We start from the raw sequence: 23,920 nt of genomic DNA on the forward strand, positions 1-23,920 counted from the left end.
CAGAAGTTTGAAATCTCATATTTTTTCACGACAGAATTAAAGGTCGAGGAATTTTAAGCACAAATTGTGTCAACTGCAAAGCACATTAAACTGATTTCTTCTTTAAGTTCAAGTAACCATTGTATTGGAAGGTGTCCCAGCCCACAGGACTAAGTGTTCTACTGTTTAACTGAATACAGCTGCCTAATTCACAATTATACCCAACACCTATTAAAAATTAACCTTCAGTTTTTTAAATCATGTGGTTTTGCACCTAATATAGAATATAGAACAGTACAGATCAGGAACAGGTCCTTCGGCTCATAAAGTCTGTGTCTGGGCTGAACATGATGACTGCATATGATCCATATTCCTCCATTCACTGCATATTCATGTCCCTATCAAAACGTCTCATGGAGCAGATAACAGCATATGGGTTTAGATTTATTATTGTCCTGTGTACCAAGGTACAGTGAAAAGCTTTGTTTTGTATGCTGTCCAATCAAATTATATAATATTACACATAAATACAATCAAACCAAACTCAAGTACAATAGGTAGAGCAAAGGGGAAGATACAGAGTGCAGAATATAGTTCTCAGCATATAGAATATAAATCATAAAATATAAAATGTTTTATATATGTATCTTAAATATATATATATATAAGATATATATCCCCAACTTGTAAATCACTCATCTTAAGTTTAATTTAAAAGACACTTTTTAAAAATCAGTTTACTTATTGGTATTCAAATGGAATTCCCTGTTGTGATTTTCAGCAGTTAAATAAATCATTGCCAGGTGTGTCATTCATAAATAAAACAAGGGTATTTTTGAAATGCAAAACAGACATAAACACTTGCATTCCAGAATATTGCCTGATTATCTGGAAGTGTGGTGGGTTTTCCTGATAGGCGCCTGATCGCCGATTCACCTTCTCCCCTGACATTAAGCTCTGCAAAAAAAAGATACAATGTGCTGGAGTAACTCAGCGGGCCAGGCCACATCCTTGGAGAATATGGGTAGGTGACGTTATGGGTTGGGACCCTTCTTTGGACTGATTAAGAACTGTTGCGAGGAGCGGTGGATGGAGGGTCGGTATCTGAGATCCAGGTTGGGCACGGACTGGGTGGCCTGGAGCTGGAAGCCGCGTGGCACTGGATGGTAGTGCAGACAATAAACACAAAAGTGTGTAGGAAGGAACTGCAGATGCTGGTTTACGCCGAAGACAGACACAAAGTGCTGGAGTAACTCATTGGGTCAGGCATCATCTCTGGAGAAAAAGGAATAGGTGACTGGAGAAAAGGCCAGAACAAATCAGGGCCAGCAATCCCTGTGTTATCACACCTTCACCAACCAACACTGGGCACAGAAACAGGCCCTTTGGCCCAGCTTCCCCATGCCGACCAACATGCCCCATCTACACTACTCCCACCTGCCCGTATCCCTCTAAATGTTTCTTAAACATTGTAATAGTATCTGCCTCAACTGCCTCCTCCGGCAGCTCATTCCATACACCCACCACCCTTTGTGTAAAACAGTTGCCTGTCAGGTTCTTAAAATTACATACTTCCTCCTCATGTTAAATGCCTGTAGTTCTTGATTCCACTGCTCTGGGTAAAAGACTCAGTGCATTTACTCTATCTATTCCTCTCCTGATCTTATATACCTCTATAAGATCACCCCTCATCCTCCTGCACTCCTGGGAATAAATTCCTAACCTGCTTAACCTCTCCCTAGACTTGCAAACATACCGTAGGGTTTGGGGTAATGGAAAAAGAAGTGAAGGGGGTAGCGTTCACAAATGAGGCAAATTCTTCTCAAAGGGGGTGAAGTACCTCTGGATCTCTCTGCCCAAACTCCTTAAAGAGAAGGTAGGTAAATCTTTGAAATGTGGAGAACTGAGTACGATAGGGAAGGTACACAAAAACGCTGGAGAAACTCAGCGGGTGCAGCAGCATCTATGGAGCCCTTCTGCGGCCCGAAACGTTACCTATTTCCTTCGCTACATAGATGCTGCTGCACCCGCCGAGTTTCTCCAGCTTTTTTGTGTATCTTCGATTTTCCAGCATCTGCAGTTCCTTCTTGAACACTGAGTACGATAGGGGTCTGACAGAAAGGGAATTAAGACATTAGATCAGCCATGATCAGAATGAATGACAGGACAGGCTTTAGGGGGCGAACAGCCTACTGCTGTTTGCTTGCATTCTACTGGGCAGCCTAGGGCAAGGAAGGAGAGGGAGGGGGGGGGGGGGGGGGGGGGTTATGCAAGACAAGAGGTCAATCTTGGTCAGTAAGGATAAAGTCCAAATGAATCGTAAAGAACTGTAGGGATAACACTATAACAGAGTTTTCACGCTGTTTTCTTTGAAAACAAAATGATTTACAGCAAAGCCTCCAGCTGTCTCAGAAGCTTTTCAACAAGAAGCATTTTAAATTCAGGGGGAGCTCGAGGGCGTTGACTACATTGGCGAGTTCTCAGCTTGGGTAGTTTGCAACCGTCTGCAATCTCTGCATTGACAGCTGATGAACTCCAACATTCGAGCTCGGCTGATGACCTGGGAATCCTTTTGTTTTTCTCAGAAGGCAGGAAAGAATCTTGGAGCTTGAATTGCCAGCTTTATCCCAGGCAAGCAATTTAACAAACAATGCTCTTTATTCATTTGTCAAATGGATAACATATCGGCATTTTTTCATGTTTTTGATTTTTTTTTAATCCTGTGACTTTTTCTTAAATCACTACATTGTTAAAATGTTGCTGTATATTACAAGAATTGCCGTGTATAAGGTCAAGGGACATGGATAGATTGAACGCTAGGGTAGCGGATTCTATAACTAGATGGCATAGGCTTAATCGAGAAGCAATCAGCTGCAGATGCCGGTTGACAAAAAAAGGCACAAAATGCTGGATTAACTCAGCAAATCAGGCATCATCTCTGGAGGACATGGATACGTGACATTTTGTGTTGAGACCCTTCTTCAGGCTGAAAAAGGATCTTGACCTGAAACTTATTCCTCAACCTGAAACCCGAAACGTCACTTATTCATGTTCTCCAGAGACAGGGCCTAATCTGTCGAGTTACTCCTGCACTTAGTGTCCTTTTATGAATAGGTGCCTTGATTGGGATCCGTTTTCACACTGAAGGGCTGCACAGTGGCGCAACGGTAGAGTTGCTGCTTTACAGCACCAGAAACTGAGGTTCGATTCTGACTACGGGTGATGCCTTTACCGACTTTACTCCCTGTGACAGTGTGGGGTTTCTCTGGTTTCCCCCCCACACTCCAAAGCCATACAGGTTTGTAGGTTCACAAAAATGCTGGAGAAACTCAGTGGGTGCAGCTGCATCTATGGAGCGAAGGAAATAGGCAACGTTTCGGGCCGAAACCCTTCTTCAGACTGAAGAAGCGTTTCGGCCCGAAACGTTGCCTATTTCCTTCGCTCCATAGATGCTGCTGCACCCGCTGAGTTTCTCCAGCATTTTTGTGTACCTTCGATTTTCCAGCATCTGCACATCCTTCTTAAACAGGTTTGTAGGTTAATTGGCTTCGGTAAAATTGTAAGTTATCCCTAGTGTGTAGGATAGTGTTAGTGTACTGGGACTTGGTGGGCCGAAGGGTCTGTTTCTGCGCTGTATCTCTAAAGTTTTATAGACTTCCACCTAACAAATATATATCATTTTTTTCTTTTTTTATATCAATGACTGATCAATGTTTAAACATAAAGAAAGCACCCTTTCCACAAAATGTAAGGGCTACAGCAGTTGTTTGGTTTGGGCTGCTCTATTCTGCTGCAGAATGGAGCTGCAGTAGAGATGGTTGATAGCTTCAAGTTCTTGGTATCAATGTCACCAGCAACCTTACCTGTTCCCGTCACTCATGATCAAGAAAGCACATCAGCCGTATTTACTTTCTTAGGCACCTGAGATGGTTTGGCATGTCCTCGAGGATTCTCTCCAGCTTGCGAGCATGTGCCGCCAGATTTGGGGACAGCTTCCACTCCGCTGTTAACGACTGCTGAACGGTTCTCTCATAAGCTTTGTGTAGTTCCGATCTTCCAACCTACCTCATGACAGACCCTGCACTTTATCTCTGTAACTAGAACGCTATAATTCTGTTACATTATCTCCTGCACTGGCATTTTTCTCATTGGACGTGTTTCGCTTGATAGTACTCACGTGTATTGTGAATGGCTTGATTGTGCTCATTTGAATGGACAGCATAACAACGCTTTTCACTGTATTTCAGTACACATGACAATAATAAACCAATACTTCCACAGATGCTCTGCACGAAACATCCTGATGGGATGAATCTCAGCCTGGTGTGGCAACTGCTCTGCTCTTGACTGCCTGAAGTTGCTGAGAGTGATGAATACACCCCTGTCCATCACTGGCTCGTCACTTCCTTCCCTCCAGTCCATGTTCATAAGTCATAGGAGCAGAATTAGGCCATTCAGCCCATCGAGCCTACTCTGCCATTCAGTCGTGGCTAATCTATATTTTCCTCTGAACCCCATTCTCCTGCCTTCTCCCCATTACCCTTGACACCCTTACTTACACTCTCATGGTGCGTTGTGTCAGGAAGGCTGGAAGTGTTGTCAAGGATGCCCGCCACCCTGGCCATTCCATTTTCTCTCCTCTTCCTTCTGGGAGAAGATACAGGAGCTTGAAAACTCGGACATCCGGACTTATGAACAGCTTCTTCCCTGTTGCTAACACCTCCTTCACACCCCCTTCCTAGAGGTTCTGCCATGCCATATAATTAGAACATTATCTCATTCAGCTATTCCATTCCTGTATTCATCCTCTTTTGCAATACTTTGAATTACACTGCAATCTTGCACCATTCTGTTGTTCGGCACTTATCATTACTGTGTGTGTGGTGTGTTTATTCTCTGAGCTTCATATGAAGGGATTTCATTGTACTGGTGCGTGCAACAAATGAACTTGAACCTGAAGAGTAAAAACAAGGAACTGCAGAAGCTGGTTAATGCATACTTCTGTGGAGATGCAAAGCAGATAGATCGTTCTCCAGATGCCCAAGTCGTGATCTCAGGTGCCGTCTCTGTGGAGTTTGCACGTTGTTCTTACGATTGTGCTGGTTTCTCCTGAGTGCTTTGGTTTCATCCAACATCCCAAAGGCATGTGGATTGGCGAGTTAATTGGCTGCAGTAAATAACTGGGAGCTGAAGGAGTCAGCATTGGTGAGACCACACATGGCATGTGCAGCTCTGGTCCCCCAGCTATAGGAAGGTTGTCATTAGGTTGGAAAGGGTGCAGAAGAGATTCACCAGGATGTTACCTGGTCTTACGGGCTTGAATTATAGGGAGAAGTTGGATTGGTGGGACATTTTTCTTTGGAGTGTAGGCTGACCTTATTGAGGTGTACACGATAATAAGGGGCATGGATAAAGTGAACGCTCAGTCTTTTTCTCATGATAGAGGATTCTAAGACACAGGCTTAAGGTAAAAGGGTAGAGATTTAAGAGGGACAATGGACCTCAGGGGTAACTTTTTCCACTCAGATGATAGTCTGGAGTGAGCTGCCAGAGAAGCTATAGGTGGACACAATTACGACTTTTAAAACTGTGTTACAGAATATTTTCTATTGTTTAATTCTGCAATCCAAATGCACATCTGAGTAGAACATTAAAATAAATAACCCAGCAGGCTCCAACTCTTTAAATAGCATTTATCTTGAGCATGTTTTGGAACTGCTTCATGTATCTGTTCCTTGAAGATCCGAGAATATTTGTTTCACACCGACAGACATGTACAAAAAGAGAAAGTGAAAACTGCAACACAATCCAGTGAGTTTCAGCCACAAGCTAACATCCGTTTCAGACCAGCCTCCACCCTTATCTTGGTCTCGGTGGTGTCTTCAGTCCATTGTTGACCACATACCAGCGTCGTAAATCTGGCTCAATAACTATCCACTAACAAAGGTCAGTGACAAGTGAAGCTGCCAAGCCCCAACTGGTGGTCGAATGATATTTAACTCAGCCAACAGCTGATTCAACAAAACCTCCCAAATCGGTGACCTCGACTAGAGTCTAAAGAAAGGTCCCAACCCGAAACGTCACCTATTCCAGAATAAGGAGTAAGCCATTTAGAACCGAGACGAGGAAACACTTTTTCTCACAGAGAGTGGCGAGTCTGTGGAATTCTCTGCCTCCGAGGGCGGTGGAGGCAGGTGCTCTGGATGCTTTCAACAAGAGAGAGCTAGATAGGGCTCTTAAAAATAGCGGAGTCCGGGGATATGGGGAGAAAGCAGGAACGGGGTACTGATTGTGGATGATCAGCCATGATCACATTGAATGGCGGCGGTACTGGCTCGAAGGGCCAAATGGCCTACTCCTGTACCCATTGTCTATTGTCACCTAGTTCTCCAGAGATGCTGCCTGACCTGCTTAGTTACCCCAGCACTTTACTTTACACTTTAGAGATATAGCAGGGACCATGAGTCCGCTCTGACCAGCAATCAACTCGTTCTCTAACACTATCGTACACACTGGGGATAATTTACAATTTTACAGACGCCAATTAACCCGTGTTTGGAGTGTGGGAGGAAACCGGAGCACCCAGAGAAAACCCACACGGTCACAGGGACAACTTGCAAACTCCGTAAATACAGCACCCGTAGTCAGAGTCAAACTTGGGTCTTGCAACTCTACGGCTGTGTGATTGAGCCACTCTTTGTGTCTTTTTTTTTGTAAACCAGCATCAACGGTTCCTTGTACCACCTCTAAAAAGGGCAGCCTGAAATCCAAATGCAGTCATTCATCCTGGCCTACAAAATGTCATAATTCCGTCGTTGCTACTGGGTCTATATCATGGAATTCCAGACTGGGATGCCTGTCCCGCTGGCCACAGGTCAGAATGTGGTATAGATAGACAGTCAGAACCGTTTCCCCAGGATGGAAAAAACAAATACTGGATGACATAACTTTTAAGGTGACATGGGCAAAGTTTAAGGATGATGTGCGGGGCAATTTTAATTTTACACAGAGGGTGCTGCTGGGGGTGATGGTGGTGGAGGCAGATAGGATAGTGGCGTTTAAGAGACTTTTGGATATATAGGGATATAGATTACGTGCAGGCAGATAAGAGTCAGCCTTGGCATTATGTACGGGTGACTGCTGGTCTGTGTGGGCTCGGTGGGCTGAACGACCAGTTTCGGTACTGTACTGTTCTATGTACCGTCCTGCTTTGTGTGAGGGTCCCTTGGCACCAACTTTAAGTTGCGATGAATTAGCATTTTCCCCCTTTCAATTGCCAAAACATCCAAATCTTCGCATTCTCACTTCAACGCAGCGCAGGTAGCTACTGAATCAGAGTGCTGCAGATGAACTTGGTTCCATGCCCACCCATGCTTAGCTTTCCATTCCGTGACTTTTGAAGTACAACACAGAAACAGGCCCTTCAGCCCACACTGACCAGGAGTCGCCCATACACTAGCAACTATCCTACACTCTAGGGACAATTTTTACCGAAGCAAATTAACCTACAAACCTGTAAGTCTTTGGAATGTGGAAGGAAACCGGAACACCCAGGGAAAACCCACTCGGTCAGGAGGAGAACGTATAAACTCCGTGCAAACAGCACTCGTAGTCAGTATCAAACCTGGGTCTCTGGCACTGCAATGGGCCTGTCTCACTTAGGCGACTATGCAGTCGCCTCATGATCACGTGTGGTTACGGGGAGTCGCCTTCATGGTCGTGAGGAGTTCCCGCATTCTGGGAACTAGGCGCGGCCTTATGGTCGCCGCAAATTTTTCAAGGTGACTAGAATGAAGCCGCCATGGAGTAGCGAGAATTCTCATGTGGTAGGTGGGCTGCCAGGAGGTCCTAGTGGGTTGCCAGGAGGTCGAAGGTTCTCTTAGCGCTGACTGGTGATTTTCATTGGCTCATTGGGGAAAATAAATGTGAGTAGTTTTCAGAACCAAGGATAACTGACCGGTAATGTTAAATGTTTGCCGAGCTTCACAGCCGTGTATCTCTGGCTTCTTAAAAGTTGTCTCCACTCCTTCTCTCTCCCCCCCCCCCCCCTCTTTTAAAGGACTAATTACCGTATACTGTGCTTTAGCTGTCTTAATTACAGCGCCAATCTTCCTGTTCATCGCGGTGGGTGTCTGTATCACCTTGGCTTTACATTGTGTGAATTTCACTCAGACAGCGCTCCCTCCGCTTGCCCTGTCCCCCGCCTGCATAACTGGCTGGTGTAGGAAGCGATGTGTGTGTGTTCCACTCTGACAGTCGCCGTTCCAGTTGCCGGTTTTTCAGGCGACTGCCGGCAACTTGACAGTCGCCTGAAAAATCGCCTAAGTGAGGCAGACCCATATGTGGCAGCAACTCTACCGCTGCACCACAGTGCGTCTTGTTTTGTAAAGCAGCATTTGCAGTTCCTTGTGTCTATGTGACTATTAGTGGTCTTGAAACTATTCGATCGTGGTGTCATCTTATCTACTTCACGAATGTATGACAGGGGCAGAAGACTGCTGTCCGATCCCATTCGAGTTGATTTGTGATTGGACCATCACGAATGACCATTGAATGCCCCAACAAGCTGCTCAGTTGGGCCATTAGGGATGGGATAATGAAGGCGTTCTCAGTGTTGCCCACAAACGACTTGGCCTTTTCTGACAATTACCACAAGCGCAGTGAAAGTGGCTATTTAATCAGTGTGCTGCAGGTTCCTTGCCTACCCATGCATGACTTTCCATTCAGTGAACAGGCTTGAAGTGTGCAGAGACCAGGAGGACACACCAAGCCTTGCTTCAGTGAGTCTGCACAGCACAGTCCGTGCCCTGGGAACACACCACTGCCTTTCACCTGGTGCTGACCGTGGCATAGAGGTGTACTGTGGTTATGTTATTAGTCCAGGGTTCTCCCCCAATGACCTGAAAAATAAGTTAATATCCCATCATAATAGCCGAAGAATTAGATAAATTGTGGAATCGGGGCACACACTATCTTTTTTGCAAGATTTTGTTTAAAACATCTCTACTTTCTCTGGAATGTTGTGGAGATCTGATAGACGTTTGGAACATTATGGAGGGCACTGTATAGACAGGGTAAAGAGTCAGAACTTTGTTTCCAGGGTGGAACAATCAAAAGACTAGAGGGCATTGCTTTAAGATTGGTGGGGAAATCTTAAAGAATTATGCAATTGGGGCAAGAGGATCCAGTCACAAATCAACTAGAATGAGGTTGGACAACAGTCTTCCACCCCTGTCATATTGGTGAACTATAGTGCCTTCCATAATGCTTGGGGCAAAGACCCATCATTTATTTATTTGCCTCTGTACTCCACAATTTGTAATAGAAAAAAAAAAAAAATCACATGTGGATAAATTGCACATGGTCAGATTTTTATTAAAGGCCATTTTTATACATTTTGGTTTCTCCATGTAGAAATTACAGCAGTGTTTATACATAGTCTCCCAATTTCAGGGCTCCATAATGTTTGGGGCACATGGCTCCACAGGTGTTTGTACTTGCTCAGGTGTGTTTAATTGCCTCCTTAATGCAGGTATAAGAGAGCTCTCAGCGCCTAGTCTTTCCTCCAGTCTTTCCATCACCTAAGGAAACGATTATTGCTGTTTATCAACATGAGGACCAAAGTTGTGCCAATGAAAGGCAAAGAAGCCATTATGAGAATGAGAAACATGAAAAAAACGTACCAAAATCAACTGTTTGGAACATTATTAAGTTAGAAAGGGAGCCCTGATGAGCTTACTAATCACAAAGGGACTGGCAGGCCAAGGAAGACCTCCACAGCTGATGACAGGAGAATTCTCTCTATAATAAAGAAAAAAAACCCACACCTGTGCGACAGATCAGAAATACACTTCAGGAGTAAGTGTGGATTTGCCAATGGCCACTGTCCGCAGAAGACTTCATGAACAAAAATACAGATGCAAACCACTGGTTACCCGCAAAAATAGGATGGCCAGGTTACAGATTACCAAGAAGTACTTAAAAGAGCAACTACAGTTCTGGAAAAAGGTCTTGTGGACAGATGAGATGAAGATGAACTTATATGGCAAGATTGATGGCAATAGCAAAGTATGGAGGAGAGAAGGAACTGCCCAAGATCCAAAGCATATCACCTCATCTCCATCCCCACCATCATGAAACATGATGGTGGGGGTGTTATGGCCTGGGCATGTATGGCTGCTGAAGGAACTGGCTCACTTATCTTCATTGATGATACAACTGCTGGTGGTAGTAGCATAATCAATTCTGAAGCGTATTGACATATCCAATCTGCTCAAGATCAAACAAATGCCTCAAAACTCATTGGCCGGCGGTTCATTCTACAGCAAGACAATGATCCCAAACATACTGCTAAAGCAACAAAGGAGTTTTACAAAGTAAAAAAATGGTCAATTCTTGAGTGGCCAAGTCAATCACCAAATCTGAACCCAATTGAGCATGCCTTTTATATGCTGAAGAGAAAACTGAGGGGGACTAGCCCCCAAAACAAGCATAAGCTAAAGATGGCTGCAATACAGGTCTGGCAGAGCATCACCATAGAAGACACCCAGCAATTGGTGATGTCCATGAATCACAGACTTCAAGCAGTCATTGCATGCAAAGGATATGCATCAAAATACTAAACATGACTACTTTCATTTACATGACATTGCTGTGTCCCAAACATTATGGTGCCTTGAAAGGGGGAGACTATGTATAAACACTGCTGTCATTTCTACATGGTGAAACCAAAATATGTAAAAATGGCCTTTATTAAAATCTGACAGCGTGCACTTTCACATGTGATTTTTTTCTATTACAAATCTCAAATTGTGGAGCACAGAGCCAAATAAATAAATTACGGGTCTTTGTCCCAAACATTATGGAGGGCACTGTAGATAAGATGACACCAAGATCCACAAATGCACAGTGTGCTGGGTGACTAGAACACACTGCCAGGGGGTGGTGGTGGAAGCAAATGTGATAGTGGCTTCTAGGAGGCTTTTAGACAGACACGTGGAAGTTCAGGAAATGGAGGGATATGAATCACGTGCCAGCAGACCAGATTAGTTTAACTCGACATGTTCAACATGGATATTGTGGGCAGAAGGGCCTGTTTCTGTGTGTGTGACTAGCCCGAGATGCAATGCAAGCAGGTGTGCCATGGATAGAAGACGAGTTTCAGTTTTTGAAGACTGTTCAAAGAGCAGAATTGGCAGCGGGCGCGAACAGGCAACAGGGCAACAGCCTGGAGATGGGTGTCGACACATGTCCATTCCCTCCACAGATGCTGCCCGACCCGCTGAGTTCCTCCAGCACTGTGTTTTGCTCAAGTGATCAGACTCATCCAATGCAAACCTTTCAGTCTGATAAACTCTTTTACTTCTTGTCTTTAAAATGGTATAAACGGGCCCAGCGGGGTTTGGCAGGTCAACAGTGGTGCCCTGCAGATGACGAGAGGTCCTGTGTGATCTGTACCACCTGGCCGTCAGTCTTCTTTTCCGGACGATTCCTCTTCCGCCTCCTTTAACCACTTGATGAACCTCTGGACCTGAAGTACAAAAGGAGACGGTCAGAGATGTAATCACACAAATCCCGGGATCCGTCAATCCCCAGGACTGTTTGGGATCAACTCAATCCACGACCACAAGAAATTGCAGAGAGTTGTGCACACAAACTAACATCCCTTCCATCGACTCCAACTACACTTCACCTCCCTCGGCAAGGCCACCAGGATAATCAATGACCAGCTCTCACCCTGGACACTCCCTCTTCTCCCCTCTCCCATCAGGCCCCAGGTGCAGAAGTGTGCAAATGCACACCTCCAGATTCAGGGACAGTTTATTTCCAGCTGTTATCAGCAAACTGACAATCCTATCATCAACTAGAGAGCGGTCCTGAGCTACCATCTACCCCATTGGAGACATTTTGCCTCTCTCTGATCGTACTTTACTGGACTTCATTTTGCACTAAACGCTATTTCCTTTATCCTGTAACTGTACATTGTGGATAGCTTGACTGTAATCATGTCTAGTCTTTCCACTAACTGGGTAACATGCAACAGAGAGTTTTCACTGTACCTTGGCACATGTGACAATAAATTAAACTTAAGCATCTCTGGAGAATATTAATGTTCTTCTGAGATGCTGCCTGAGCCATTGATTACCCCAGCACTTTGTCTCTTTTATCATTTCATTATTTCTAAAAAAAAAAATAGGTAGTGCCTGAAGAAAGGCCTCGACCCAAAATCTTGCCTATCCACGTACACACCATTGGGGATAAATGGGGATACTGTTTAAAATATCTGGGAGTCCACATTTCTGAGGATATAACATGGACATCACACGCCGCAGCACTTGTGAGTAAGGCAAGGCAGCGCCTTTACCACCTCAGGCAATTGAGGAAATTCAGAGTGTCTCCTAGGATCCTCCAGTGCTTCTACTCAGCGGCTGTGGAAAGCATCTTGTCCGGAAATATTACCATCTGGTTTGGGAATTGCTCTGCCCAGGACAAGAAGGCTCTGCAGAGAGTAGTGCGTTCAGCCGAACGCACTATGGAACTTCACTCGCCCCCCCCTGCAGGAACTATACATCAGGAGGTGCAACTCCAGAGCCAATAAAATTATGGGAGACCCCTTCCACCCCTGCAACGGACTGTTCCAGCTGCTACGGTCAGGCAAACGCCTCCGTTGCCATGCAGTGAGAACGGAGAGGTTGAGAAGGAGTTTCTTCCCAGAGGCCATTCGGACGGTAAACTCCTATCTCACCAGGGACTGACTTTACTGAATGTTTTTCCTTCCGCCCACAATATTTAATATGTAAAAGAATATTGTGGGTTTATGATTGTGTTTATAGTTTGTTTGGTTGTTTGTTTGTCTTTTTGCACAAAGTCCGCGAGCATTGCCACTTTTCATTTCACTGCACATCTCGTATGTGTATGTGACGAATAAACTTGACTTGACTTCTCCTGACATGCTGCATGGCCTACAGAGTACCTTGGTACATGTGACAACAAACTAGACTAAATGTTTGCTGAGCATTACAGAAACAGCCTCCCTTGTTCCAGAGCAACTAAACCAACCCTCATGGTCACAGAATAAACATTAACTTTGCATACTATCAGCTTGGGGCTATTATCTGAGGTCACACTGTTAATCCTGGCTAAATTAGAGCTGCCAGAACATTAAAATTGAGGAAAGGCATCTGTGCTGCTAGGCCATTAGGTTTAAAATGTGCCTTTTGCAGAACTGGGACAAGCTGCTGAATGGAGTCAGTTTGTCTGTGGCCCAAATAAGAGTTGCAGGGAAAGAATGGGACATCTGCAGATTCTTACAATTGGGTGTAAATTGCATGAAACGGATTGGGTGAATGCAAGGCAGACATAGACATTGTAAATAATGTTGCAAAGCTTTACTTTACTAGATGTTGATTGGGTTAAGTGTTGAGCCTTGTCCGGGTTTCTTGAATATCCAGGCACATGTTGCATAATTCATCTCTGTTAACTTGCATCTAGAAACTTTGTCAGCTACATTGTTTTAGTCACGGTGTTATTGGGTTAGGGAAATGTTTATCATGTTCTGTGTTAATCGATATCTGCTATTGGACTGTAAAGAGACCGTCCCCATATGGTTCGGCCCCTCAAAGTTTGGGGACCTATGAAAGGTAGCTCCCACGAGGTCCCGTGTCGATCTTCTGGAAGAACGCTTGGGACTGTGTGACCTTTTGTAGTGTCTCTGCGTGCATGAGGCTAGTAGGGCTTGGCCAAGCAGATACAAGGATCAAACCCGCGGTGGTTAGGTCAGTAGTGGAGAACTGTTATTGTGTTTTCCAAAATAGAGTTTAGATGCACAAGTGCTTGACTCAGTATCTTAGTGACTGAAACTAGATGGGGGGGGAAGCTTAGAATGAGCTATTTACAACACTGAGGACATTTTCAGTCCAAGACCAAAAAATTAGTTTAATTTACTCTCAAGATACAGTGCAGAAACAGGCCCTTCGGCCCACCGAGTCTGCACCAACCAGCGATCCTCACACACTAACGCTGTCCTACTCACTAGGGACAATTTTCTTACATGTATACCAAGCCAATTAACCTACAAACCTGTACGACTTTGGAGTGGGGGAGGAAACTGGAGATCCCGGAGAAAACCCACGTGGTCACAGGGAGAATGTACAAACTCCGTAAAGACAGCCCTCGTAGTCAGGATCGACCGTGGGTCTCTGGTGCTGTAAGGCAGCAAATCTACCACCGTGCCACCAATCCGTCTATTTAAGATGGTTGGGAAAGGTTTAGAGGGATCTGGGCCAAATGCGAGTAGGTTGGACAAGCGTAGATCGGGCACCTAGGTCGGCATGAATGAGTTGGTCTGACGGGCCTGCTACCATGCTGTATGACTCTATGACAAGAATCACAGAGGCATTGAGGGCTGGAGGAGTGGGTGCTGGAAGGTGGAATTAATATAGACAATTGCCAATGGTCAGTGCAGAAGTGGTGGATCGAATGACTGTACAACTCTGTGAGCGCACGGGTCGCCAAGATGGAGACCACGGAGTGGTGAGATATGACAAGAGTGTACTTACCCCTTGGTGCTTGCGAAGCCGCTTCGCCTTGTCTGTCGATGTGGCCTGAGAAAACCAGTGGAGGACAGCCTCTTCTGCCAGCACTTCCAGCTGATACAGGGTCATTAGTACCTGAACCACAAACACAATGACCTTAGACTATGTTTTCCAGCTCTCCTACAGCCTTTTCTCTGTTCTCACTCTAACTGCTCTAATTCACTCAATGACCACCTAACTTTGCTTGCAATTTATCCCCATGTTCACCCCTGGGTTTTATCGATCAGAGACAACATCATTCCCCCCCACTGTCCCTGCAGCTTAATAATTCATCATCATCATTCATCATTGTTGAAAACATTAGCGACACAGTGGTGCTGGTTTCAAACGGGAATGGTGACGGACGCACCACACATCTCTCTGTCCTCCAGTTCCTGCGGACTTCCGCCGCTGGAAGTATAGGACTGGTGTGTGTACTTTATCATCATTCCTTACAATGCTGTGTACGACAGTGATCGCAACTGCTACTGAAGTGTGGATGGCCGTTGGCTCCCTAGAAGCTCATCCGCCCTTTGACAGGTCTTGTTTTTGGTCCTGCTGGGGGTCCACAGCCCCCTCCTCATCTGGAAAACCTGGTGGGAGGGACGGTTCAGTCGCCAACTATCTGACCATGGAGCAGGTAACACGGGATTATAATGTACCCGTGGCGAGGGTCACCCCCCCCCCCGACCTGACCTGAGCTTAATAAGTGAAAGGGCAAATCTGGTCCATATCTAAGGCGGCAAGGTGGCGCAACTGTAGCGTTGCTGCCTTACAGTGCCAGAGACCTGGGTTTGAGCCTGACCACATGTGCTGTCTGTACAGAGATTTTACATTCTCCATGACTGTGTGGGGTTTCCCCCCGGTGCTCTGGTTCCCTCCCACACTTCAGAAACATATTGGTTTGTAGGTTAATTGTCCTTGGTATGTGTAGGATAGTGCCAGTGTATAGGGATCGCTGGTTGGCGTGCTGTTTAGAGTAGACAATCAGATTGTTTGATAAGATACGATAATGCCAATTAAGAGGCTTTTAGACAGGCATAGAACATAAAGTGCTGCAGTAACTCAGCGGGTCAGGTAGCATTTCCCGAGGACATGGATAGATGATATTATGGGTCAGGAACCATCTTCAGACTTTTAGATAGGCACATGGTTATGCAGGGAATGGAGGGATATGGATCATGTGGAGGCTGAGGAGATTAGTTTATCTTGGCATCATGTTCAGCATGAGTATTCAGGGGTCAAACGGCCTGTTCCTGTGCGTTAGATTTTAGAGATACAGTGTGGAAACAGGCCCCTCGGCCCACGGAGTCCATGCCAACCAGCGATCATCCCATACACTAGTTCTATCATATTCTAGGGCTAATTTCACAATTTTGAGAAGTCAATTAACCTACAAACTTGTACATTTTTGGAGTGTGGGAGGAAACACGTCACAGGGAGAACATCCAGACAGCACTCGTAGTCAGGTTCAAACCTGGGTCTCTGGCACTGTAAGGCATCAATTCTACCGCTGCACCCCTCTGCTGTTCGGTTCCATGCTTCCCACCCTGCTGCAAATTAGTTTAAACACTCCAGTATCAATATACCTTGGAGAAATAACACTAATGTGGTGTGAAAGTTGCTACCACCAGCCATGAGGGATACTAGACCCAGTATTTACAACCGGTACAACCCATGTATGAAAGGGCGGGGTCTGGAACGGTGCAGCTGAGAATGCCGGTGTTGGTGAACACAACATTGGCCTTTCAAGCACTCCCAGTTAATTTGTTTTCATGTTTACTTTTCCTGCTTTAACGACTTCCTCTCCTCCCTCCCGAGGCTGCACAGACGGCTTTACTGGGCAGGGGCTCGACACACTCCTACACATCCCGGACTCCACACCCACGCTCAATGATGCGAGGTGGCTGGGAAAGACCAGATTCCAGGCCAGGCCTTAGGAAGAGGTCACAGGAGAGGACTGGGTGTGATGTTTTGATGCCACGTCTAGAGTCCAGTCCACCAGTGCGCTCGGTCTACTGGAGTGTTCCTGATCCAGGTAAGCCCCAGGCTCCTGTAGGACCTTCCTCTGTCACCTTCGACCGAATCGGCCCACGGTCCCGACATACCATTCCTCACCAGACCATCTTTATGTCCCGGGGGCACCACCTGCAGCCACCCTTGAAGGCGCTGGAGGCATTATCCCGGTTCACCCACCTATCGGCCAACTCCTTGCATCTGACGTCTCCAGCAGTTCCCTCCGGTACTGCCGTCCGACGAGCCTTTGGGCGTAGCACCTCGGGAAGGCCTCCACTGACAGATATGGGCCAAAAAGGTTCATCAGAGAGCTGCCTGGATTAGACGGTATTAGCTACAAGGAAACGTTGGATACGTTTGGATTGTTTTCTCTGGAATGCCAGTTTGAGGGGAGACCTGACAGAAGTATAGAACATTATAATAGGTATAGATAGGGTCAAGAGTTACAACTTTTTCCCCCCATAGTGGATATGTCTAAGATTAGAGGGCACAGCTTTTAGGTGTGAGGGCCAAATTTTAAAGGAGAAGTGTGGGGCCGAGAGGGTGGTGGGGGCCTGGAATGCACTGCTGGGGTGGTGGCGGCGGCAGATACAATAGTGGTTTTTAAGAGGTTTTTAGATATGTACATGGATATGCAGGGGATGGAGGGATATGGATCACGTGTAAGTAGACGAGGTTAGTTTATCTTGGCATTATGTTTGGCACAGAGATTGTGGACTGAAGGACCTTTTTCTGTGCTGTACTCATCAATGTTTATTGAATCGTTAATTGTGCCTCCCTCCAAAGATGCTTCTTGACAGGATGAAGTAGAGCCTGATTATGTGCAGCGTCAGGCAGCGTCTCTGAAGAACATGGATAGGTCAGATCAGGACATTTCTTCAGACTTAGTGGATAAAGGCTCGAGGTAAAATGGCATCTCCTCTAATCTATTGATATAGGACTTGCAGGTTGCTCCAATGGAGAGACAAATGAAAGCGGATCAGTTATTAGACAAAGAAAAATTCTTAAGTGAACCATACCTTGACCAGGGACGGCCACAGGGCCTCGTGTTCGGTGAAAAACTCCTCAACAACAGCCAGGCAATTCTGATGATCGATGGCCCGCTTGATGTAGTTCTTAAACACTTGTGACCACTTCTTCAAAAGCTGAAATGAGGGAAATAAACCAAAGTGACACCTGCCCGGCTTGCCTTGTGCATGCAGTCTGTAGCCTGTAGTTTAGCTCTGATGATACCCAGTGCACTTCCTGAGACCTACTGTCTGGATGGCTGGGTTTCAAGGGTAGTCTCCCGTGAATGCAAAGGTTTTAAAGACATTCTGATTCAGATAAACATAATTTAACATTTCGTTACTTGATCCCAAATCGATTTAAAGATACTGCATGGAAACAGGCCTTTTAGCCCCCACTGAGTCCGCGCTGACCATCGATCACCCATTCACACTAGTTCCATGTTATCTCATTTTTGCATCCACTCCCTGCATATTTGGTGCAATTTGCAGAGGGCCAATCAACTTACAAATATGCATGTCTTTGGGATGAGGGAGTAAACCGGAGCACCAGGTGGAAAGACACATGGTGACAGGGAGAACGTGCAAATCCGGATAGACTGCACTGGAGATCAAGACAAAATCTGGATTTCTGGCACTGTGAGAGTTGGTCATCAGCTGCGACACTGTGCGGCCTACAATCAGGCATCTTTGTAACGATGGTCTGACATTTTGCTGGGCACCAACAAAGTTTCCCTTTCAAAAAGTCAGCAGAACGACCCGAGGAATGAAACCATCCTTAATATCTACTGGCACGCTTCAGAAACAGCCTCAAAGACATCATCTCCTACTCTACAGATAGAAAATTAAAAATCCCCCATCATATATATTGAAATCACCAAATGGGATACTGTAGTAGATCAAACACACCCTTTGTTGAAACAATGCAGATAGACTATAAGCCCATACCAGGAAAACAAACCTGGATATTTAACTTGAACTTTAGTATTCATGTAGTTCTACTATCATCAAACAAAGGAAATTGCAGCTAATTGAGTTTTCAGCCAGTAGGTGCTGGTCTGTATGGAGATTAAATGCTCTCCCTGTGACCTCCATTGGTTTTCTCCGTGATCGCCAGCATCCGCCCCACTCTCCAAAAACGTCTAGGTTTGTAGGTTAATTGACTTGGTATCATTGTAAATTGTCCTTATTGTACGTAGGAAAGTGTTAGTGTGCGGGGATCGCTGGTCGGCGCGGACTTCATGGGCCGAAGGGCCTGTTTTTTGCGCAGTATCTCTAAACCAAACAAAAAATTAGCACCCTGTTATTATCTTATTAAAACCCTGTGCAATGAGAAGAGCTTAAGTATTTATATGGCCATTCACATGTTCTAGTTGTCAGTGCGTCTAAATCCTAGAACCGCTCGATACAACAAGGGCAAGAGAGGAGTCCCTAACGTTAGCTTCCAGTTCAGGCAATCACATGCCTATCTTTTGGTATCATTTTGGTATCTGCAAACCACCTTTTGGTATCTGCAAATCTTATCTTTTCATCTGTTGTTCTCCAACAGACAGCACAAATCAGCAACTTTACACATTTTACAGAGTTTGGTAGTTTAGCCAGGCTGCTGCCAGTCAAGTCAAACTCAGGCACCTGGTGATGTGATAACTGGAACCTCCCTTTGTTTCCCCCAAAGAATTATTCAGGCAGCACAGTCGTGCAACGGTAGAGTTGCTGCCGTTCAGCGCCAGAGACCTGGGTTCCATCCTGGGTTCTGTCTGTACGGACTTTGTACGTTCTCCCTGTGACCGCCTGGGATTTCTCCGGGTCCTCCAGTTTCCTCCCACATTCCAAAGATGTAGAAATTTGTAGGTTAATTGGATTCTGTAAGATTGTGAATTGTCCATAATGTGTAGGGTAGTGTTAGTGCATGGGGTGATCGCCAGTCGGCACAGTCTTGGTGGGCTGAAGGACCTATTTCCGTCCTGTATCTCCAAAGTCTAAAGTTGATATTCTTGCACCTTCCAAGAGATTTTCTATTTATAATTCAAATTTCCAAAAGCTGTGCAGATGTAAACAGCAACTCCCAATGTGAGATAATTGCTTAGGGCTTGAGAAAGGCAATTTGGAAAATTGTCTTAACTTTGAGAGCCAAGGCGTACAAGGTATTTAGATGTCCATGAATAAAGAAAAAAAGACACATTAAAAAGCGGAATCAAAAAGGCAGATAGGGCGCTGGAATACAAAGCTTAATAGAATAATTTCTTCCCGAGGTCAGATCACATGTCAAGTCCAGCATTCTATTCTGGGCACTGCATGTCAGGAATCCATGTAATCCAAACAATGCACACTTAGCTAGACCCACGTTACAAAAAAACGTTATGTTATCTTGCTTTTTGCATTCCCTTATGCTTCGAAGCACATTTGATCAAGCTTCAGTGTGGTAGAGACAGAAACAAATTCTCCTCATGAGAAATCTTAAAACAAGAACTAGCTTCATGCGGCCTCAGAAAATCAGCAAAATTAACCAAAGACTTGTTCCACCCTAGTCGTTCCTTCTTCTCCCTCCTCCTGTCCGGCAGAAGGTATATAAGCTTGGAAGTGCGCATCACCAGAAACAGCTTCTTCCCTACTGTTATCAGGCTTCTGAACGGTCTTTCCATAAGCTAGGGTAATGTCCGATTCACTTCTACCCCATTGCGGACATTGGATTTTGTCTCTGGAAATGATTCACAACAATGCCGAGAACTGTATTCGTCACTCTGTATCTTCCTCTTTGCTCTACCTATTGTACTAGACTTTGACGGTACATATTTACCTATATGGTTATCTGAGTTTGATTTGATTGTATTAATGTGTTGTGGTATCTGATCAGATCGCATGCAAAACCATTTGGTGGGCCATGCAGCTGGCCTGAGTACTCACCGAGACTAGGCTGTTGCCGTAATGTGTGGAAGAGATGTCAGGTCCGTGCTGTTGCAGGGGCATTTCCAGGATCACCTTAATGGTGAGCTGTGTCACGTCTTTCATGGTGATGTTATAGGCGTACCTGAGGAGGGAAGCGTACATTTATGCATGGAGAGAAGCAAAAAGAAAAAGAATGGATATGAAAATAAAAGTGCTGGAAATACTTGTAATAATAAAAGTCAGAGTGCTGGAGTAATTTAGTGGGCCAGGCAACATCTCTGGAGAACGTGGGTAAGATGGCGTTTCGGGTTGGAACCCTTCGTCAGACTGATTGTAGTAGAGAAGAGAAAGCTGGAAAAGAGAGGTGGGGGTGAGTCAAAGCTGGCAAGTAATAGGTAGATATAGGTGGGGGGGCAAAGGCTAGAGATGAAAAGGAGACAAAAGGGCATCAGATAGAGAAGGAGTGAAATGTAAAGCCAGAAGCATGGTACATCTGTGGCAGGGGAAAGGGGAGTAGGGGGTGGAAGAAGGGGGAAAGGGAGGTGGGATAGTGAGAGACATGGGTGCGCACTAGGGTGGGGCACAGGGAAGAGAGAAGAGGGGGTATTACCTAAAATTGGAGAAATCAATGATCATACCAAAATACTTTATTATAGTCGTGGAGTGATACAGTGTGGTAAAAGGCTCTTCGGCCCAACTTGCCAACAATGTCCCAGCTACACTAGTCCCACTTGCCTGAGCTTGCTCCATATCCCTCCAAACCCGTCCTATCCATGTACCTGTTTGTTTCTTAAACGATGGGATAGTCCCAGCCTTAACTACCTCCTCTGGTTGCTTGTTCCATACACCCATCACCCTTTGTGTGAAAAAGTTACCCCTCGGATTCCTATTAAATCTTTCCCCCCTTCACCTTGAACTACAGTATGTCCTCTGGTCCTCTATTCCCCTACTCTGGGCAAGAGACTCTCTGCATCTACCCGATCTATTCCTCTCATGATTTTGTACACCTCTATAAGATCCCGCCTCATCCTCCTGCTCTCCATGGAATAGAGACCCAGCCTACTCAACTTCCAGGTGCGACAGAGGTTTACCTGCATCTCTTCCAACCTCATCTATTGCGTCCGCTGCTCTAGATGTCAGCAGATCTATATCGGTGAGACCAAGCGGAGGGTGGGCGATCGTTTCGCCGAACACCTCCGCTCGGTCCGCAATAACCAAGCTGACCTCCCGGTGGCTCAGCACTTCAACTCCCCCTCCCACTCCGCCTCCGACCTCTCTGTCCTGGGTCTCCTCCATGGCCACAGCGAGCAGCACCGGAAATTGGAGGAACAGCACCTCATATTCCGTTTGGGGAGTCTACACCCCGGGGGCATGAACATCGACTTCTCCCAATTCTGTTAGTCCTTGCTGTCTCCTCCCCTTCCTCAGCTCCCTTGCTGTCTCCTCCCACCCTCCAGCCTTCCGGCTACTCCTCCTTTTCCCTTTCTTGTCCCCACCCACCCCCACCCCTGATCAGTCTGAAGAAGGGTTTCGGCCCGAAACGTTGCCTATTTCCTTCGCTCCATAGATGCTGCTGCACCCGCTGAGTTTCTCCAGCTTTTCTGTGTAACCTACTCAACTTCTCCCTAGAGCTCACACCCTCTAGTCCTGGCACCATCCTCGTAAATCTTTTCTGAACCCTTTCAAGCTTGATAATATCATTTCTATAACATGGTGCCCGGAACTGAACACAATATTCTAAATGCGGTCTAACCGAAGTCTTATACAACTGCAACATGACCTCCCAACTGCTATACTCAATACTCTGACTGATGAAATCCAATGTGCCAAAAGCCTTTTTGACCACCTTATCTACCTGCCACTCGACCTTCAAGGATCCATGCACCTGTACCCTCGATCCCTCTGCTCTACAACACTACCTTGCAGCAGACCATTCAATGTGTAGGCCCTGCCCTTGTACGACGTCCAAAAATGCAACACCTCACATTTCTTTGTATTAAATTCCATCAACCTTTCTTCCGCCCACCTGGCCAATCGATCCAGATCCTGCTGCAATCTTTCACAAATATCTTCATTATCTGCAAAACCACTCACATTTGTATCATCAGCATCCGTGGAGACAGACAGTTAACTTGTCAGATTAATCATGTTTTTTTGTAATTTGAGCACAGGATGTGATATTACCGGCATGACTTGAATTCTCGTTCATCTCTGTCTCCTCCAAGCAGCTAACCAAGTGTAAACACAGTTAATTGTAAAACTAACATTGAAGAGACTATTCAGCCTTTCGAGTCCAAGCTAGCTCCATGCAAGGACAAGGTTGTTTAGTCAAGTTGATCACGTTCATAGGCTTGGTGGTCAGAAACAGCCAGGCCTGATGAGGTTGACAGATTTCCCCTCCTGAACGATGTTCGTGAACCAGATGGATTTTAAGACAATTGGCAGTTTTGTGGTCACCATTAATGGCACCATGTTTTTGTTTTGCAGAATTAGTTACTTATTTGTACGGTTCTACCGCAGATTACGAATGCCTGACTCATGGATACTGTATGCTGCAAATGGTATGCTTCTGTTTGGGATAGTAATGGGATGGATGGGTGGGAGCAGGGCATGCCGCGTGCCTGCTCTCACCGCCACCCCCGAGACAGTGAGGCCGGCTGACAGCCGCTCTCCTCACACTGCTTGTTCTCGCTTCACAGATGGTTCTGCGATCCTCTCCCACGCTGGTTTTGTTCATTTCTGACTTACGAACCGTTCGGGTTATGGACAGTTTTAGTGAAGTGCATCCTGTTGTAAGCGCAGTACTGCCTGTCTTTAAACTTTAGACACACAACACAGAAACGGGCCCTTCGGCCCACCGAGTTCGTGCCAACCAGCGATCATCCCATACAATATCCCATGCAGTGTAGATGATGCCGCCATGACAGAAGCCGGGTTACGGGAATGTCGCTGATGTTTACCCATCAGTTACTACGGCTTTTTGGCGGAGTGAACCATCTTGCTCTGCTCTGAGATCTTTGGTGCAGGCTTAAGGTGAGAGGGGAAAGATTTAAGAGCACCTCTATCTGCGCCTGGTACAACCTGCCAGAGGAAGCTATAGAAGCGGATGCAATTATGAGTTTTAACTATGTTTTACACTGTACAACCATTAATATAAGAGTTATTTTGGGATGTTTTCAAACAAAGAAAAGATCTTTAAACATACAAGGGTTCATGCCGGGAGGTCGACGGTTACTCACTTGAGAGAGTTGATCTCCAGCACAAGGTGATCACAGGAAATGTTTTCCTCCAATCCTCGCTGCAGCGTGCCGAGAACTTCATTCTGGAATACTGTAGCAGGGTAAAAATGTGGACAGATGTGACAAGTGCCGAATAATGCCTGGATAGAGTGGATATGGAGAGGATGTTTTCACTCGTGGGAGAGTCTAGGACCAGAAGGCACAGCCTCAGAATAAAAGG

General features: G+C 45.7%; 1 protein-coding gene across 1 annotated transcript in view; it reads right to left on the minus strand.

The window, feature by feature from the left end:
- Positions 1-11,317: 11,317 nt before the first annotated feature.
- The window catches only part of eif2b5 (eukaryotic translation initiation factor 2B, subunit 5 epsilon), a 34,646-nt gene continuing 22,043 nt past the window's right edge, over positions 11,318-23,920 (minus strand). Inside the window, exons 12-16 of the mRNA XM_055645802.1 lie at positions 23,701-23,791; positions 20,480-20,603; positions 17,588-17,713; positions 14,538-14,648; positions 11,318-11,509 (exon numbers count right to left, since the gene is read on the minus strand). Of these exons, the coding sequence (XP_055501777.1) occupies positions 11,447-11,509; positions 14,538-14,648; positions 17,588-17,713; positions 20,480-20,603; positions 23,701-23,791 (515 nt within the window). The 3' untranslated portion in view covers positions 11,318-11,446. The remainder of the gene's footprint in view (positions 11,510-14,537; positions 14,649-17,587; positions 17,714-20,479; positions 20,604-23,700; positions 23,792-23,920) is intronic.

This window comes from Leucoraja erinacea, chromosome 14, assembly GCF_028641065.1.
Source record: "Leucoraja erinacea ecotype New England chromosome 14, Leri_hhj_1, whole genome shotgun sequence".
NCBI classification, from domain to species: domain Eukaryota; kingdom Metazoa; phylum Chordata; class Chondrichthyes; order Rajiformes; family Rajidae; genus Leucoraja; species Leucoraja erinaceus.